This window comes from Tasmannia lanceolata, unplaced genomic scaffold (assembly GCF_043159265.1).
Source record: "Tasmannia lanceolata isolate RefF3 unplaced genomic scaffold, GAP_Taslan_0.1 ptg000006l, whole genome shotgun sequence".
Classification (NCBI taxonomy): domain Eukaryota; kingdom Viridiplantae; phylum Streptophyta; class Magnoliopsida; order Canellales; family Winteraceae; genus Tasmannia; species Tasmannia lanceolata.
This window is the reverse complement of record NW_027518683.1, coordinates 4,142,843-4,158,746: the sequence shown is the minus strand read 5'-3', so window position 1 is coordinate 4,158,746 and position 15,904 is coordinate 4,142,843. Positions and strand designations below refer to the sequence as shown.

The 15,904-nt window shown below is 40.4% G+C and overlaps 2 protein-coding genes across 6 annotated transcripts; one reads left to right on the top strand and one right to left on the bottom strand.

Annotated features, from left to right (window-relative positions):
- Positions 1-1,067: 1,067 nt before the first annotated feature.
- LOC143879328 (uncharacterized) lies at positions 1,068-12,270 on the top strand. Of its 5 annotated transcripts, XM_077381671.1 has the most exons (8): positions 1,068-1,217; positions 1,330-1,506; positions 1,591-1,752; positions 3,500-3,697; positions 4,962-5,056; positions 5,138-5,327; positions 11,520-11,614; positions 11,691-12,270. In XM_077381671.1, the coding sequence occupies exons 1-8, from the start codon at positions 1,148-1,150 to the stop codon at positions 11,799-11,801; spliced, it is 1,098 nt and encodes a 365-aa protein (XP_077237786.1). In that variant the 5' UTR covers positions 1,068-1,147; the 3' UTR covers positions 11,802-12,270. The 5 variants fall into 5 exon arrangements, 3 of the variants coding, with proteins under 3 accessions (XP_077237786.1, XP_077237787.1, XP_077237788.1); XM_077381672.1 differs by lacking the exons at positions 11,520-11,614; positions 11,691-12,270 and adding an exon at positions 5,513-5,765; XR_013251198.1 differs by lacking the exon at positions 11,691-12,270 and having other exon boundaries at positions 1,069-1,217; positions 5,134-5,327.
- A 1,674-nt stretch (positions 12,271-13,944) lies between these two features.
- On the bottom strand, positions 13,945-15,904 carry NCS1 (permease, cytosine/purines, uracil, thiamine, allantoin family protein). The gene has a single exon (XM_077381670.1). The coding sequence runs from the start codon at positions 15,757-15,759 to the stop codon at positions 14,041-14,043; it is 1,719 nt and encodes a 572-aa protein (XP_077237785.1). The 5' UTR covers positions 15,760-15,904; the 3' UTR covers positions 13,945-14,040.

The following is a 15,904-nucleotide window of genomic DNA, read 5'->3' as shown; positions in this document are numbered from 1 at the left end:
TGTAGTTTAAAAGTAGTAGTCATAGAATACACTAGAGAGGGGTGGACCGAGGAAGAAAAGGAGGTGAATATATTACTTCTTGCCTTGCAGTTTTTCTTATAAGATGTTGGGGTGAATCTATTAAAAAAAACATAAAAACGAGTATCATAGAAAGAGAGATTTCAACCATTTTCTAAACACAAATATCACCGTTTGGTTGCCAGTAAAATTTTTGTCCTACGAAGTTTTAGTAAAATTTTGGTCTCATCCCATGTTTGGCTACCTTTTAGCACTAGAATTTTTTTAATCCCACTCTTGTAATGATTGCTTGTGTGGTGAATTTTTTAAATCCCACTCTTGTAATGATTGCCTTTTCATACCATCCCAAAAACTAATCCCTGAAACCAAAATAATCCCAGGAACCAAAAATAAGTTTGAGAAGAATTTTTTTTCTTCCCAATAGTTCAAGCAACCAAACAAAGTTTTTTTTTTCCCACCATAGTCCGGTCAACAAAACATGGGATCTTTATTTTTCCAGGGTACTTCTAGGACTTTTTTCCCCCACCAATCTACTTAGATTTTTTTTCTCCCGCATAAAACCTAGGAACCAAAAAAAACCCGGCAACCAAACAGTGTGTTTGGCAAGTCTGATAGTGCTTTTTAACAGCTAATTTTAAAAAAGAACATGAAAGAGGCACTCTTATTTTTTTTATATTGGTGTTCCTCTCTTTAAATTACACTTGTTTGGCTGTTGTTTGCTTTTAGGCATTGTAAAAACATCCAGAATTGGATGTTACCTAATTCTACAAAGTAGTTGCTAGGGATCATCCATAGAAAGGCATTTTGAGGATGGCTGTTGCACGTGAGAGCAGCCACTTCAATGAATCAAATCAATAAGACAAAATCTAACGAAAATTGAGCCTCCGTGGCCGTCTCACATGCAACAGCCGGCCCCAAAAATGCCTTTCTGCGAAGGTCCATAGCAAATTCCCTATATATGCAAGAGGGAAGAAGGAAAGGGTGTCCATATCAACATCACTCTCCGAAACTAAAATAAAAACTTCGTGACCAAGTGTGGAATCTGGACTGTGGACCCCAGTTCGTGCCCTTGGTTAATAAAAGAAGAAGAGACTTTACCAAACTTCAATCAAACCGAGCTTCTCTCAACATGGAGTTTCCCTGCTCCGCTCTCCTCCTTCTCCTCCTCCTCCTCCTTGCCAACTTTTATCCAAAACCAGGTCAGTAGAAAAAATAAAAATAAAACAAAGAATAATTACTTCTCAAATTTCAGTCAATTCCCTGATTTTTTTTATCTAATATCCATCATCCTTTTACTGTTAAAAATTTCAGCTTCTTCCGAGCTCGTATTAGAGTACGGATATACGGTGACGACCGTACTCGACGGTGACAAGCTACAAATCCCTATACATCCCTTTTCTGTTCTTCCTCGAGCTCGAACCCAAGACCTTCTTCTTCTCGACTCTGTTAACAGCAACTTCTATATTGTCTCCTTTCCCATCTCTCCAGGTATGAAATTAAAAAAAAAAGAAAAAAAAAAGATTTATTTATTTTTTTCATTTTTTTTTTCATTTTCTTGCCTGATCGTCACAGATAGCGGGATAAGTCGATTTTCCGGCAATGGCACCGGATTATCTGACGGACGTCCGTTGGCTGCCATGTTCCATCATCCACGGAGCTTTGCAGTTGATTCGAAGGGGACGCTTTATGTTGCCGACAGGAATAACCATGCCATTCGGAAGATCAGTAGTTCAGGTATATCTCTTTCTTCTTTTGCCATGGATGAAAGCTTCGTTGTGGAAAAGTTACGGTTTATCTAAAACGGTCTCTGTTAGGTTTTGTTTTATTGCAGTGCAAATAATTTCATTTTCTTTTTTAACATTTCCATGGAATTCATTACCTGTATTTTTTTTTTCTGAGTGAAATGATCCGTGTATCAACATACACCGGTTATTCGGTGTCTGCTCTCGTCAAGAGATGGCCAGTTGCGTCATTACCTGCTGAGGAGCGGATTCTTCTTGGCTGGCTTCACATCTAAGCACCGGTTGATCACAGTATACACCGAATAGTTGGTGTATATGCTATATACCAGATCTTTTCCTTTTTTTTTTCACTCACTTGAATTCCCGATCCTGAGATGATTCTGATACTTTGCAAAACGAAGAACAATCTGGGGCGGTCTTCTACTCTATCCATGCTTTCCTGTGTATTCCAACAAGGAGAAATAACGGCTTTATGCGTGAGAACAGGGACTAATCCCATACTTATAATAACTCGAAGGAAAACCCTAGAGTAATTTGTTCCTTAAATAGGCCCGCTAACCTTATTGGGCTTACATCGGCCCACACGCACACTATTAATCCATTACCATACCCCTTTCAACGTGAGCACACCTAGCTAAGGTGTTCTCAGCTCAAAACCTTATTCATCACTTACTGTCTACGTGCCGATCTAGATTACTCTTTACTTTAATCAAACATTCACTGCAGTACGGTTTTTACAGGAGCCAAAGCATGTGCTATGCAAGTGTATTAAAAGTCCTACATGTATGTGTAATCAAGATATTGATTTGGTGGATCCCCACGAGGTGACCTGCATGATGCTAGTCCCATGTCACATGCATACCCCATTTATAGGATCAACTGGCAAAAAATCAACAGTTTAGCTTCATTTGGCCGGAGCTTAAAGATGCCTTATTTGATCAAGGTTCTAAGATCATCGAATTATGGTGGGGCCACTTTCACTAGTCCTGACTTACGATTGCCCACCAGTTCAATGGAATCGATTATGTACACACGACATGTATGGTGCCTGAGCCACCTTTCTTTATTTTTTGTGTGTGACCAAAATCATTAGTTCAGAAATCAAAAGGCTTCTGTTGTTTTTTCATTTAGACAAGTCTTCCCATATCATTGCTCTTTCTTTTCCCTGTATCAATTAAACTTCCCGAAAGTGATTTTTGTTGAAATTTTCTCAGGGAGGAATGAATTCGAAACTTCTATTTCTGCACCAATGAATCTGAACTTTCAGTATGATTACCATTATTTCTCCTCACTGCATACTTTGTTAAGCACTTCTCTAATTAGCTATTGATTGCTTTTAGGAGGTGTAACAGCCTATAACATTTAATTAGAGAAGTGTTCAATATATAGAGAGACAAGAGTTGTGATTAAAACAAGGATATTTGGATATCACCATTTAAAAAAAGGGATATTTGGATATCATATCCCATATCACATAATTATATCCATAATAGCTGTTTGAGAGAGAAAACTGAGAAAACTATAGGAGCATCTGTATTAGGTGGTGAAATCTAGAGGTCCAAAATCAGGTTTTCTTCCACGAGAGAGAGAGAGAGAGAGAGAGAGAGAGAGAGAGAGAGAGAGAGAGAGAGAGAGTTGTTGTCTTTTTACCTTCCCATATCAGCTTATGAGATTATACTACTTTGGTTTGTTGGGATGCAGTTTAAGTACATTCTTCTTTTCTCATTGATGGCATCTAGGTGTGACCACAATTGCTGGAGGCTTTTCCAAGAAGCCAGGACGTAGTGATGGGCCTGCTCAGAATGCATCTTTCTCAGATGATTTTGATCTGGTGTTTGTTCCTAAAATATGTGCCTTGTTAATTTCTGATCGAGGTAATAGATTGGTCCGCCAAATGAATCTGAAACCAGAGGACTGTGAACGTGAGTCGCGATTGGGTAAGCAACCCCCTGTTTCTTGAAAGGTTTTGACAAAAAAGTTATATCAACAATTAACTACAGCTTGCACGCTGAAAAATGGTATTTATTGATGAGTTGCATAGCTCATGATTTTTGCTATTTCTTTATTCATTAATGGCATCGACTTAATTATTCATAGAACATGTTCCTTTTAATCAATTGGGAGGCAATTTTATCAGGCAAGGAAAAAGTACGAAAATGTTCTCTAATGAGCATGGTTTTAAATTTCGACCGAAATCCGACGATACCGAAATCCCTATTACCCGAAATGGTATTTTATTTCGGTCGAGATTTCGGAATTTCGGTCGAAATTTAACCCAAAAACCTGTTTTTAATTATTTTAATATTTTACCAAAATTACCGAAATTTTGGCCCAAATTTTATATCAAATAGAATACTCTTTTTCTTGTTTCGCCGGATTTCGGCCGAAATTTAGGTCGAAATTTCATTTTTGGTGGGGTCCGAAACCGGTATCGAAACCGAAATTTAAAACCTTGCTAACGAGTCCTCAATAACCCAAACTCGTCTTGTTTCGAAATGCCCTAGATGTTGCAATTAAATTGAGTTTAAATCACTTGTAAGTTAGCTCCTTCCAAATGCCCTCAGACAAACAAAGAGATTGAAGTATCCACAACTATCCATTTAGCTCATTGTTTGAGCAAGGAAACCCTTTTAAAGTACATATCAAGGATAATGATACTTCGAGATTGACAAATGAAAGAAGAATGGCCATTTTATAATCATTTTCTTTGGTTTAATATCCATTATCTTAAAAAAAAAAAAGGTTCCTCCAATGATAATTCTTCATTTTGCAACGTCTATGTGAAGATCCTAGTATTTTGATGATGCTAGCTAGTGAGCCATGGGTTGTAATGATAAGATTTTGAAGCTATAACACACCCTTATTTCCAACTTATTATAATTACTTCATAATAGTGTGTTTGTAATCTAAATGCAGGCAAATGCCAAAATATTAGAAGGCAAAATGTACAAGATTCACCCATAAAAAAAAAAGTACTACATTCTGACAGATTGATGTTAGCAAACTACTGGGAATCCACCAAAAGTAAACACTTGCTAGGGAATTGAATAATCACACAAACATTTCAATCAGTCGTCACAAACAAAGCTAGAGCAGAACATGATCAAAGTAGTGTAAAATCCAAAACCCATCTTATTAATCTCATTTCTGTTGAATTTTACTCATGAATACATTTTATTCCCATATTTATTTATTTTTCAGAGCTAGGGGTGCCCTTAGTCTCTGTGATAGGAGTCCTATGTTTGCTCGTTGGCTTGCTTTCTGGGTTTGCTGTTCGTCCGTTCCTCATCTCTCATGTAAGTACTCTTATTCTATCTGATATTCCGTGATAAAACCTGGAAAACTCAAACTTATTTCTGCCCAAATGTTGTAGACAGGACGCCTCGGGCGGCCACTCTTTCGACAAGATGTGGAAGCATTGCCAAACCATTCTGGGGAAACGAGTACTGACAATCTGCTCCGACATCAAAAGCGCAATTGCTAGCTCAACTCCTTATATTGGAAGGATTGTCTCCTTGACTCTATCCAATCTCTCCCTTATGTTAGAGTTCATAAAGCAGAAAACAGGTTTTTGCTGAGGAAACCCATTTCTTTACTTGATTTGGATGCCGCATGTAACCTGTGTACATTAAAGTTGCAAACTCTTGCTTATCACTTGATGGATTTGATGAGTTTAGGTGCAGGATTGAATGTTTAGATGCTAAAAAATTTATCAACCAGGTAGATGAGAAATGTGATGTTTCTAATTACAGCCATGGAAAGGTGGATGATGTGATATAAGCTAACATTTCAGCTTTCGACAACCAGGCTAAACAGGAAGGCTCATTACAGGATTTCTTACTTGATAGCTCAGGTTTAGCTAAAGAGAAGGTCAAGAATAGTTGATGATCAGTGAGTTTATTTCAAACAAAAGACATTTTCACGCTGGAATCATACACGGAACTGTTATTATCTTCAAATGGGTGGCAGATTCTTATTTATTTCATATCTCAGCTTTTCTTTTCCCATCTTGATAGGGATTTACCCTTAATTTGGAATACTCCTAACATATAGCGAGGAAGAGCCTAATTTCTTTAAATTTTGCCAATGGAAGACCCGTCTTCAGACATGGAGATCAAAACGACTAATTGCTTTAAATTTTGCCAATGGAAAATCCATCTTCATTGTCAGAATTACAGTAGAACAACATAAATTCACCTGCACCATACGTTCCCCAGCTAATTCCAATCTTACCATTAGCTTGATCAGTTTTGGCAACCTGCTAATGCAACTTTTTTTAGGTCAAGAAAGAAAAGTGGTTGCCAGTGACGAGTGTAACTCAGGTTGGGTTGGGTCAGGTTGAGGCCAACCCTAATCCATGCCGTACTAGCGCCCCTCCAACCCTAACCTGAGCCTCGGGTCAAGGATGGTCAACCCTAATCCAACCCTCTTTGAAACCCCTCAACCCTAACCCTACATGACTAACCCGTGTTTTTTCGAATTGGGTCGGGTTGGGTTAGCCAAGGGCAATAGGGTTCTTAATGCTGGAATTAAGATTGATTTCACTGCTTCAATATCGAGCACAGACCGAGAGGAATGCCTATGAGCCAAATGTTCATAATGAGTGTTAGGTACCTTACTGATACATCAAAAGCTCAAGAGCTGATGGAACGGGTTAGGCAAGGTCCTTTAAACCTGACCCATACCAGGCTGGGTCCCACCCAGTCCCATACCTAGCCGTGCCCCTACTCAGGACTGTAACATACCACCACGCTTCTGCATCAAGGCCCTATAAACCTGACTCATCCAGGCTGGGTCCCATCCAGTTCCAGACCTAGATGGCCCCCACTTAGGACTGTAACATACCACCACGCTTCGGCATCCGCCGTCCTCGGTGGCCCACTCTATGACGGCTTTCACTCTGGCCTTTTTCCAGGTAGCCCTTTCCACAGGTCCCCTCTTCTGTGGCTCGAACGCGGGACGTGGTGTAGGGCTGGCAACGGGGCGGGTCGGGGCGGGATGTTGGGGTCCCCTACCCCTTCCCCTCTGCGGGGAATTCCCCCCCTCTCCTCTGCGGGGATGGTGGAGAATCCCCCTCCCTGCGGGGAATATCTAATCCCCTTCCCCTCCCCGCATTCTTCGGGGACAAAATCCTCGCCCCGCCCCGCCCCAACATCACCCCCTCTTTAGTCATTGAAACACTAATGCTGGGTGTCCCTAATCAACTTGATGCAATTTCAATATATAAAAATGTTATAAACTAACAATCGATAAGCTAGCTGTTAATTAAATTAGCAAGAGATTAGTATAAGGAGTTTGTCTTCTCTTCTTTATATATTGATTGAAATGCTGAGCAGCAACGAACGTCCAGATTTCACTTGTTTGCAGTGTTTTTTTACTTGAAGATTTAATAAGAGAGGGCAGATCCATATTCGGTATTTGTGTGTGTACGATGGATAGATGGACCCATTGGACAGACAGTAGCTGTTGTTGGATGATGGGATTTCCGCACATTGCTAATTGGATTCGTTCCAACTTCAATTTTAGATCAAGTGGTATCATAGCCTGCCACTTAGAGTACCCAACATCCAAACCCCATTTTGGATCATTAATTTTGGGAAATGTTATGAGCACTATTGTATTCTGATGATCGCACTCCTGACTTTATTAAAAGTAAGGTATGGCCCGCACCATAGGATGATCCAAATCGTCCATTAGATGGTGCACACCCTAAATAGGTTGCGCCCAAAAAATCATTTCCTTAGGTTGATCCTAACCCTCCGATCTGTAGAGGTGCTGAATGATCCTATTCCTCTATAGATCGGAGGGTTAGGATCAACCTATGGAAATGATTTTTGGGGCACAACCTATTTAGGGTGTGCCCCATCTAATGGATGGTTTGGATCATCGTATGGTGCGGGCCATACCATACTTTTAATAATAAAATGCAATTTATTTTGGCTACCGATGTTGGCACTACGATTTTTTGATAATTGCATACACTCACTCACTCAGCTTGTCTTTATTATTTCAACATCTGTCAAAATGTTATTATAGTTCCCAAAATGCTCTCAGAAGCTAATTAAAAAGAAAAGACAAGCTAAGTCTATATTTGGGGGAATCTTGTAGCCAATCCACAGAGTTTTTAGTAGTTTTCCTAAAAAAAAAACAAAAATATACAAAAAAATGGCATTCATTAACGGGGCGAGGCGGGGCGGGGAGGGGACAACTCCATCCCCTTCCCCTTCCCCTCCCCGCACCGGGGAATTTTTAAAATCCCGTTCCCCTTACCCTTCTCCTCTCAAATCGGGGAATCCCCGCCCCAAACGGGGCGGGGCTGGGTGGATCCCCGCTTTTTCGGGTGAAATTGCCAGCCCTAACGTGGTGGCTACTATGATACAAAATGTTAGGTACCTTACTGATACACCAAAAGCACCAGAGGTGATGGAATGCGTTAGGCAAGGCCCTTTAAACTTGTCCCATACCAGGTTGTGTCTCACCCAATCCCATACCTAGGCGGGTCCACTCAGGACTGCAACAGATAGGAATGCCTATAAGCCAAATGTTCAGAAGCCTACCCAAAGAAGGAGCTGAAATCCATCATTTGTGAACGAAATTGGATATGGTATCTTTAGAGGTAATTCTTTCCACGGGTTAGACTGAGCTTCATTCCAAATATACATATATGATAATAGGACATTACAAGACACACAGAGATCGTCTCCGAATTACTAGAGAAAAATGGCAGAGTTTAGATTCTATCTAAATCTCACACCTTTTGGTGTGATCATGATCAAGGTTTTAAATTTCAGTTTCGGTACCTATTTCAGACCGAAATAGGTAGGGTTCACTTGGGTCGGGTTGCCCAAGCCTTCAACCCGAACCCGACCTGAACTCAACCCAGGTTGAGAAAACCCAACCTGACCCCGACCCCGAGCCGAACTCAACCCAACCCGACTTTTTCCCGGGTTGAACCCGTCGGGTTCGGGTTGAGCCCGCCCAAGTTGCATCCCTAAAAGCGACACACCAAATTGGGATACCAAAGCAAAAGTGTTAGCAAGATCGAAACCACCTCCTAGCATGTCATCAAACTTAATGTTGACGGTTATTCTCTTAGCAACCCAGGTATGACAGGTATTGAAGGCGTTTTTAGAAACTCTTTGCCAGCCTTATTGGTATCACAGATTCCATAGAAGCAGCAGTCCACAGTCCACCGGAGCTGGCTTGGCTATCTTCATGAACTAGATAGAGGGTAGATTGGAAGTGAAAAGCGGCTCATCTAACTATGTGTTGTGGCTATATGAAAAAATAATTGAAGAGATTAAAGATCGGTGCTTGTATGGAAGCTTTTCTTGTTCTCTTATTCCTAGAAGTACCAACATTATGGCTGATCGCTTGGCCAAATCGGGTGCTTCTAGTGACTCCTTTTTTTTTCCTTTTTTGGTGGCCCATAACCAGTAGATCAGAAGTGTGTGTTAAACCTCTAAATAACTTCATCATCGCTCTGATGAGTATGAAGTTCAACTTCCTTGACCCTCTCTACAATGGGCTGTTCCCACCTAGATTGGAGCTTACTCTCAGTCCAATTATTTGTGATCAATGAGAGTGGCAGCAATTTCGTGACAAGGGTGAGGATACAAAATTGGATTTTTCACTGATGCACCAGGCTGCACATTTGGAAGACAATCCAAAGGCTGATCTCCTAAGTATCCTACCACAACTTGGTATTTGGATCATTTTCAGTATATGTAATGTACCAATCTTTTTTCCTCATTGGTTTTATTCATGGTCATGAGATTTTGAATAGCAAGCCTGCCATCTTCATTTGAAGAAATTTCTTTTGATCAGAGGTCCTCCAAAAGGAATTCCATTGTAGCTCTGCTCTTCACACATTTTAGTTATTGATTTGAAATATAAAGTCTAAAATAAGCAAATGCATGAATTGCCAAACTACCAATGACAGGTTTGATTAGAGTGAGTTTACCAGCTTTAGAGAGGTCTACCCTTCCAACCTTGTAAAGGGTTTGCCATATTATCAGTAAGGAAATTGAAGGTGTTCTTGACTGGTCTCCCATCTAATAAAGGAAGGCCAAAGTACCTCATTCTGTCTGGAATGACTTTCATCCCTAAACCGTGCTGAATGGAAATGGGCAAGGATTTGACAGGGAAAAAAGCAGCAGATTAGCAATGGTTCACGGAATTATGACCTAAAAATGATATTTACATTTTCTTTCCACATCACCTAAATCTACTTCAACTTTATCCAAAAATTAGATAAAAAATAATAAAGTCATTTTAAATTATAATGCTATAATGACTCAATCTGCCAACTTCTATGATGGAAAAAGTTTTGTAGGGCCTATTATTGATGTTTGCATGATGTATCAGCCGCCTTTGGGCCTATTTTCCTTTCGATCTCAGTCTGTCTTTTCTCTCACACAATGTTTACTGAATTATGGGCTTGTTCATGAACTTTGCTTGCATTGTGCATGATTTATTTAACACTTGGAAAAATGCTGAGAGGTGGTATATGGCTTTAAACTCCATTACTCCAAAGCTCCATTGCAGCAAAGCGAGCTTCCAATGAAATCATTCACCTTATGTGGAAGGATGGGATAAATAGCATAAAACCAAAACGGCTAATGTCAGCCACCCAAAACCTGTATACTCTTTGTGCACTAACAGATTATCGCAGATAGATCACATCGATTTTCTGTTCTGTTTCTCAAGCAATTAATATATGGTCATACCCAAGTCTGTCTTCGGTTAAGCTTATTACAGCTGAAGGCCATCTCTACGTTTTGATGACATGAATGTAATTATTTGGGTATTGCAGCTAAAGGCTGTCTTTAGTTTTTGGTGATATGCTTTATTCCTTCAATGAGGCAATGGCTATCTGTAATGTAATGATTTTTCTTTTTTCCTTTTTTTTTGAATGGTATCTGTAATGTAATGATTGCATCATCATTAACCTTGAAATGCTGGGCATGCTGCTATCATTCTTGATGAAACATCTGTATTGTTTGTTTTTAGAGCTTTTCTGCAGCTGAGTGGTGAATTGATACAATATTTTATGCGCCTCACCAATGTCTGTTTTGATCTAGTTGTTTGTAACGAAGGAAAGATGACAAGTGTTTCGTGCCTGAGGTGAAGCAAACTAAGCATTTCATTTAGGCCCTGTTCGTTTAAGATTATGTCAACTGATTGGGAGTCCCAAACTGATTATTGGACTCAAAATTATGTTTAAATTTGAGTCTAATAATCAGTTTAGCCCTCAAAATCGGCTGACATAATCTTAAACAAACAGGGCCTGAGTCAACTAAAACAAATAGCAAGTGCTGTTCTAAAATTATAATTTTTTTATTAATATGGGTGCATTTGTGGTGGTCATAATTCTCAACCTTCTTGGTACATCAGTCGGTTCAGGACCTTCAGGAAGATCGAAACCTGACATAAGTCTATGACTTCTGTCATGAAGAGGGCCACACCCTCTACCCCTTGAACATTGAGGACATTGGATGATTTCTTGAGTTTAGAAAATTGAATTAAATAATCCTCCTCTATATCTTTTGGCTCTGGGTAATATGGGTTTACTTGCAACTTGCAAGTATATAAAGGCATGCCCAATATTCCTTTACAAGTAATTAATTGCTTGCATGGTTAAGTTCACACTGGGTTTTAGAGAGGACAAAAAGAAATTAAACTCCCATCTTATTAATCTCATTTATGTTGAATTTTACTCGAGAATACATTTCATTGTCATGTTTATTTATTTTTCAGAGCTAGGGGTGCCCTTGGTCTCTGTGATAGGAGTCCTATGTTTGCTCGTTGGCTTGCTTTCTGGGTTTGCAGCTCGTCCGTTCCTTATCTCTCATGTAAGTACTCTTATTCTATCTGATATTCCGTGATAAACCCTGGAAAACTCAACTTATTTCTGCCCTAATTTTGTAGACAGGGCGCCTCAGGCGGCCACTCTTTCGACAAGATGTGGAAGCATTGCCAAACCATTCTGGGGAGACAAATACTGACAATCTGCTCCGACATCAAAAGCGCAATTGCTAGCTCAACTCCTTATATGCTCTTGGGGAGGATTGTCTTCTTAAGTCTATCCAATCTTTCCCTTACATTAGAGTTCATAGAGCAGAAAACAGGAGTTTGCTGGGGAATCCCATTTCTTTACTTGATTTGGATGCTGCAAGTCACCAATGTACATTAAAATTGCACACTTGTGCTGATCACTCAAGGATTTGATGAGTTCAGGTGCAGGCTTCAATGTTTTAGATGCTAAAAAATCTATCAACCACGTAGATGAGAAAGATTATGTTTCTACTTAATGCCATGGAAAGGTGGATGATATGATACAAGCTAACATTTCAGCTTTCGACAACCAGGCTAAACAGGAAGGCCCATTACAGGGTTTCTTACTTGACAGCCCAGGTTTAGTAACTTTAGTTAAAGAGAAGGTCAAGACTTGACAGTAGTTGATGATCAGTGTGTTTATTTCAAACAAGACATTTTCATGCTGGAACCATACACTGAACTCTAATTATCTTCAAATGGGTGGCAGATTCTTCTTTCTTTCGTATATTGGCTTTTCTTTTCCCTTCTTGAGAGGGGAAATACCCGTAATTTGGAATACACCTGAAGTATAGCGTGGAAGAGCCTAATTTCTTCAAATTTTGCCAATGGAAAACCCATCTTCAGACATGGATATCAAAAGGGACTAATTGCTTTAAATTTAGCCAATGGAAAATACTTTTTCAGACATCACTGTCTTAGAATTGCAGTAGAACAACATACATTCACTTGCACCATGCATTTCCCAGTTAATTCCAATCTTACCATTGGCTCGATCAGTTTTGGCAACCTGCTAATGGAACTTTTTACGTGGACAAGAAAGAAAACAGGTTGCCAGTGACGAGAAACTGAGGGTGCAACTCAGGCTGGGTTGGGTTGGGTTCGGGTTAGCTTAGGGCAAATGGGCTCTTCGGGCTGAAATTAAGATTGATTTCACTGCTGCTATATCGACAAAAGACTCAGAGGAATGCCTATGAGCCAAATGTTTCATAATGGGAGGAATGCCTATAAGTCAAATTACTATGACAAAAAAATGGCAGAGTTTGGATTCATCTAAATTTCACTCCTTTTGTTGTCATCATGATTGTTTTGATGGAGAAGAATTTCCATATTTTTTTTAGGGAAATGATTTCGGGCGCTCCAATGTTTTGATAAACATGCGCTCACTTGTTTGTCGTGTAGCATTTAAAGGGCTTTAAGAGTCTTTTGAGAACCGTAATATCCTCTGATGTCCCTTTAAATACTACGCGACAGACAAGTGGAGCGCATGTTTATCAAAACACTTGAGTGCAGAAATCATTTCCCTTTTCTAAGGGTAGAGCTCTACTCCAAACCGGGTGGTCTGGAACATTAGTTTCTTGGGCTACTCAGCAGTCAGCAGATATCAAATTGGGATTTGATATAGAGAGGTAGGATTTCTAAAGCAAAAGTAGTCGCAAGATCAAAACAACTTCCTAGCAATGTCATCAGACTTAACATTCACGGTTGCTCTCTTAGCAACAAAGGCATGACAGGTATTGGAGGCATTTTAGAAACTCTTTGGGGGGTATCATGTACTCCTTTGCCAACCCTATTGGTATCACAGATTCTACACACACCCCACCGGGGCTTGTCAATTGATCATGTGTCAAGTGAAGGTGTTCTTGACTTGTCTCCCATCTAATTAAAGAAGGGCAAGATACCTCATTCTGTCTGGAATGGCTTTCATTCCGAAACCATGCTGAATGGAAATAAGCAAGGATTTGACAGAGAAAAAAAGTAGTAGATTAGTAACGGTTGACGGAATCTAAGATATTGTCTAATTTCTTTTTTACTTGCAATTCAATCTACTTACATAAACTGTTATATGAAGAATTGGTTATCAGATGATGACAGAGTATCCAAAGAGTGGAAATCAATCAGCTGAGTACTGCTTAAATATAGGAACTATCCAAGCCTAAACATGATGGAGAGTATCAAAAGAGCATTAAACAAAACAGTTTTTAGACAGCTCATTTCAATGTCCTCCTTGATATAGCTTCTGTTCCCAAAATGTCCAAACAACAGAAATGCATCAGATTGTGTGGATGATATTTGTTTTAAGTTGATTCCAAATACATAAATTCTGTTCAATTCAACCAGCAAGAAATGGATAAACTATATTCAATTATTCATGTAATATCACTTTTTTTCTTTTTTTTTCCTCCAATCTTATCCCTGCTATTTTAATTGACATATGAGCTAGTTACAGTGATGACGCAGGAAGGAGAGGATCGGTGCCTTGAGTAGTCTCTTTAGTTCCTGTCAAAGATGACAGTACCCAATAAACAATCCCCGCGGAGAAGAAGCTGATGAACCAGGCATTGTTGTAAATGATAATAAACATGTTTGAGGTCTCCTTTAGGATTCCGACCGTATGAAGGAAACCAGGGATTACAGGCACAATTCCAACAACAAGAGCTGCCATTGCAGCTAGATTATAACCTCCCCAGTAATAGTATGTCCCTAGAGGGCTAGTGGAATACAGTGAACTGACATCTAAAACCATACGTCGGACAAGATAGTAATCAGCAAGAATTATACCTCCAATTGGACCCAAGAGTGCAGAGTAGCTTACTAGCCAAGTATATATAAAGCTTTCACTGGATTTAAGAAGTCTCCATGGCTGAAAAACAATACCCAGAACTGCTGTCAGTAGAGCTCCAGTTCTGAAACTGAATTTGGAAGGATTAAAATTGACCAGTGCATTTGCCGGAGCGACGACGTTGGCAGCAATGTTGGTTGTGAGAGTGGCAAGACTAATTCCGAATATGGCAAGGAACAGAGTGGGGATCCCTTTGCAAATCATTCCGAGGAGGAGAATTGGATTCGAAATTACACGGCCGAATATGACCTCGGTGGAGGAGGTGACTGCGAGGCCAACAAATGTGAAGGCACCCATGAAGATTGGAAGGCCGGCTTGGCCAATGATCTGATCGGTTTGGGACTTGGCGTATCGAGTAAAATCGGGAATGTTCAATGCAAGAGTAGCCCAGAAACTGATGTTGGCAGTGAGGGAAGGGAAGAAAATAGACCAGAATTGAGAAGAGGTTAAGCGTGAAGGAGTAGAGAGCATGTTGCCAAAGCCCCCACCAGCTGTAAAATAAGCCCAACAGAGTAGGCAAGAAGTGAGAAAGATGAGAATTGGAGCAGAGTACTTCTCCAAGTCTCTGATCCCATCCATCCCTTTCCATATAATTGCCATTTGTGCGAACCAAAAGACGATAAAACAGGCCAATTCAAGTGGAGAAGTGCCAAGCCAGGAGAGGGGGAGGGTTAAAGAAGATGAATTCTTGAGTGATTGAGGGAGTAGAAGGAATACTGCTTCACCCCCTATCCAAGTCTCAATGCCAAACCAACCACAACCAACCAATGCGCGGAGTAGAGTGGGGACATGGGCGCCATGGATGCCGAAGGCTGAGCGGGCGAGGACGGGGAAGGAGATGCCGTATTTGGTACCGGGGTGTCCAGTGAGGATGAGGGGGATTAGAAGGATAATATTGGCAGTTATAACAGTTGAAATTGCTTGCCACCATGCCATGCCAAGGTCGACTAGGCCTCCCGCTAGGTAGTAGGTAGGCACACCCACCACTAGTCCTACCCATAAACTGGTCATTTCCCAGCCGGAAAAGGTTCGCTCCGATGGCGTCGTTGGCCTGAGATCGTTGTTGGGTGTGTCAAGATCAAATTCGGGTGTGTTGGGATTATTTTTTGTTGCCATAGAGGGAGAGGAACATCTCATCTTGATCTTGCTCTGAAGGTAGTGTTGATTATGGATGGTAAGAACAAGTGAAGGTGTGTTTAGGGAGGGGGTGGATGGGTGAAAATGGGTGGTGGTTTTGAAGGGAGATTTGTTTGTGGGTGAAGGTGGTTTGGAAAGGGAAGGATGGTGATGGAGTTGCAGGTAGTGGGAGTCCATGGCCATGATGGACTTTGCTCTGTGCTGATGAGTGGTGGTTGTTTAAGATGGAGAGGTTAGAGTGTTAGACGATAATCTAAGCTAAAATGGGAAGGGATTACGTGATTAGCGTGTAAGACAAGCAAAGAGAGAAGAGATTCAGATTTCGTCT

Bases quoted from the DNA above. Each gene is read 5' to 3' on its own strand.
- LOC143879328 (XM_077381671.1), top strand. From the start codon at position 1,148: ATGGAGTTTCCCTGCTCCGCTCTCCTCCTTCTCCTCCTCCTCCTCCTT. The intron at 3,698-4,961 runs GTAAGCAACCCC...TTTATTTTTCAG, and splicing joins TGAACGTGAGTCGCGATTGG to AGCTAGGGGTGCCCTTAGTC. The intron at 5,328-11,519 runs GTTTTTGCTGAG...TTTATTTTTCAG, and splicing joins GTTCATAAAGCAGAAAACAG to AGCTAGGGGTGCCCTTGGTC.
- NCS1 (XM_077381670.1), bottom strand. From the start codon at position 15,759: ATGGCCATGGACTCCCACTACCTGCAACTCCATCACCATCCTTCCCTT.